Source organism: Bombina bombina, chromosome 2 (assembly GCF_027579735.1).
Source record: "Bombina bombina isolate aBomBom1 chromosome 2, aBomBom1.pri, whole genome shotgun sequence".
Lineage (NCBI taxonomy): Eukaryota > Metazoa > Chordata > Amphibia > Anura > Bombinatoridae > Bombina > Bombina bombina.
The window spans coordinates 1,210,159,038-1,210,162,383 of NC_069500.1; the positions used below are offsets into that span (position 1 = coordinate 1,210,159,038).

General features: G+C 33.0%; 1 protein-coding gene across 1 annotated transcript; it reads left to right on the forward strand.

Annotated features, from left to right (window-relative positions):
- Positions 1 to 1,297: 1,297 nt before the first annotated feature.
- LOC128648216 (uncharacterized) lies at positions 1,298 to 2,979 on the forward strand. Its single transcript, XM_053700857.1, has 3 exons — positions 1,298 to 1,345; positions 1,843 to 1,896; positions 2,327 to 2,979. Exons 2-3 carry the CDS (start codon positions 1,863 to 1,865, stop codon positions 2,755 to 2,757), a joined length of 465 nt encoding a protein of 154 aa, XP_053556832.1. The 5' UTR covers positions 1,298 to 1,345; positions 1,843 to 1,862; the 3' UTR covers positions 2,758 to 2,979.
- The last annotated feature ends 367 nt before the right edge of the window (positions 2,980 to 3,346 follow it).

A 3,346-nucleotide genomic window follows, 5' to 3' on the forward strand; every position in this document is an offset into this window, starting at 1 on the left:
CTCATTTAATATATTACAGATATGGATGTGGCTGCTGGATCCTCAAGCCAGGGCTTGTCACAGTATGGTATGTCTCATTTTAATTGACATTTGTCTTAGAAACATGGAATGAACATTACATACTAAATACACATTGTTCTATATTTATATGTAATGTCTATTTAATAGATGAAAATTATATAATTATTCGGATATACTTAAATAACATATTTGATTTTAATTGCATGCTCAATACCATTCATTACATCAACATATGGAGTAGATAATTCATTAACAAACAACAACATTGTGGAATCTATTTAATTTTAGATTAAAGGGATACTGAACTACAATTATTAATATTGTCTTTCACATACAGTATGCAATATTAATAAACATAAAATATAATACTATCATCATATGTGACATATTCTATTGCTAAATGTAGTTTAAAATAAAGAAAGTACGTTTATGTGCATCTAAATATTTGTTGACCAACCTGGGTTTATATTGATGATTGGTGGATACCTTCAACAAACAATATTTATTGAATCCAATATTCCTTATCTGCCTTTAAGATTAATATCGAACAACATTCGAATTATAATAGGAGTCAATGTTAAATCATTTTTTACAGTTTGAACATAGAAATCAATTATTTAAATTAATCATGTCAGTGTCCCTTTAAGACAAAATAGATTCATTCATCATTACATTATTTTTATTAAAAACTATTGATATATAAATCTAATTATCTGTTGGAGTTACTTTATATATATCTGCATACTCTAACAGCACCATGATTACATATTAGTAATAATAAAGTTTGTTATGTATTGTGATAAATATGTGTTGTGTCCTAAACAAGATTACTGTACATTGAAAAAATGGCTCGATGTGACACATGTTTGTTTAGATTTGTCAACAGATGCTCCTCAATATGTGGTTTGTGTGTATTCTTGTAACTTCTTAAGGACATATGACGGAATTTTTCCGTCATAAAACAATTGAGCTAAGTGAAAGCTGTGTCCTTAAAGGGTTAAGAACATTGATCATTGGGTATATTTAGATATGCAATAGCAGCATCTGAGATGAATTTGATGTCCAATGTAGTCTGACATTAAACATATGTTGAATACAGATATGTTTACAGAATCCCCTTGATTCAATCAAGCATTTTCTGGTGTAATGACTGCTCTATTATTCACATTTTAAAGTTGATTAATGTTAAAATTCTAGACAGATGTGATTTAGTGATATCCAAAATGTGTTTAATAATATATATCTATATCATTCATAGAGAGAGTTGGTGTGGGGAGCCCACAGGAATCCAGCAGTGACATAGAGCCGCCTTTGCGGGCTCCTGGTAAGTCCATTGACTCATTTATATGTAATTGAAGGTGTATTGCTAATCAATATTATGATCATGATTCCGATGAAGCATAACATTATAAAAAATCATAGAATTTATCTTCTGATTATATATTTATTTTTTATATTGAGCGATTAATAATTTCTACTTTATTATTCTACACATTTGTTATTCATAAGATGTCTAACATATGTTTTTTTCATTTTTTAATTTTTTTAACAACAGTCATCAAGTGATACACACATGAGAAATCTTAAATGTTCTATGTACTATGCTTTTATGAATTTAACATTAAGACAAACAATACATTAAGATTCTGATTTATTGACAATAACAAATCTATTGTCATTTGTATGCTCCATCAAAATGATGTAAATCATAACTTTGTGTGTGTATATCTTTAATGCAACATTGATGTGCGTATTTGAGCAACAGTAACATATGTTATAATATCTGATCTTAAGGTGTACACAACATGTTATGTTTTACAGAGATTGATGTCACATGTGGGATGGAGGAGGAAGAGGCTGCCTTGGAGTCTGATGGTATGTGAAATATATCTATCATGTTTCCAACATGTTTCTTTTTTTGAAATCATTTTATTGAAGACATTCAAAGTCTACAGCTTTTTCCCTTTAAAAAGGAATATTATTTGTCTGTTCAAATACACTACTGCCCCCTTTCTATATCAGGCAGCATGAAAATCTGCTTGTATATATTTTTTTAAGAATATATAATTCATGCCATCATTATGTCACATGCATATTCCATGCCAAAACACAATAATAAGTTTCACATTGTACAGACAGTCATTGAGATTCATCTGAGTGCCTATATAGATACCATATCCTCATTTCAGAATAGTTTACAGATTCAAACACACTTCGAGGTATATTGAAAACATAATCAATTTTAAATGCGTTGATTTGATGTCAGGATGTATGAGATGTTAATATATTTATTTTACATTTTCAGATGGATCCACCACTTCTGGTCATCTGGATTCCGCCCCTGCCCAGTCACAGACCCCTCCCCGTGCACACACCCCTGACCATGGCCACACCTCTGCACACACCCAGAGCCCTTCCCATCACCAAACCCATGACCATGCCCCGACCACTGCCAGCCCTTCCCATATTTCATATCCTGTCCCTCCCAAAAAACGCCCATACACCCCCCTTCGCCGCTCTCCCCGTATTCTGGCCCGTACAGCTGCCCAGACCCAAACTCCCCACTCCCCAGCTGTACGGCCTACCCTGGAGCAGCAGCTCACCACTCCCCAAGCCATTCCCATCCCTCCCCGAGCCAATCCCATCCCTTCCCCCTGTTTAAACCTTCATTGTCCTGGGTGTCAGATTGTCCTTCCCAGGCACAGCTGTAAGTATCATTCTAAATACACTTTATAAGATACTTAAAGGTACAGTGAAGTTAAATTGGTTAAATTGTGATTCAAATCCAGCATGCAATGTTAAGCCAATGTATCATAGAATACTCTTATGAATTATTCGTCATTCTCTTGATATATTTATTGAAAACAACTTATTCCTATAATTAGTTTAAACAATAAAATAAATGTGGCCATCATTTCTTTATTGTTGGATGAATGTATCCATCAACCAGCATGCACAAACAAGGTTCATCAACAAATATTGGCTTCCATAAAAACCAACATTCTTGCATTCAAAATATAGCTTGACAATTAAAACATATAATGAATATGTGTAATTTCTAAAGATTTGTCATGTCATGCTCTATCTGAATCAGTCCATTAAATATTTAGGTTCAGTGTCCCTTTAATTGGATATCACTACATATACCAAACACCACTACTTGGATCCAAAATTTTATGTCCAAATGTGGATACATTATCTCTTGTCTAACCCAGTGGGAATGTAATTTCTTCTGGTTGCTATGTTTACACAGCTTGTCCTCAATGCCAAAATGTTTAAGGATAGGTGTGCCTACCACAGTCTAAATTGAATTTTTAAATTGCTG

What these genes read in the sequence shown, in the direction of transcription:
- LOC128648216 (XM_053700857.1), top strand. Translation starts at nt 1,863, where the DNA reads ATGGAGGAGGAAGAGGCTGCCTTGGAGTCTGATG. An exon ending in GGCTGCCTTGGAGTCTGATG is followed by an intron (nt 1,897 to 2,326) that starts GTATGTGAAATA and finishes TTACATTTTCAG; the next exon opens with ATGGATCCACCACTTCTGGT.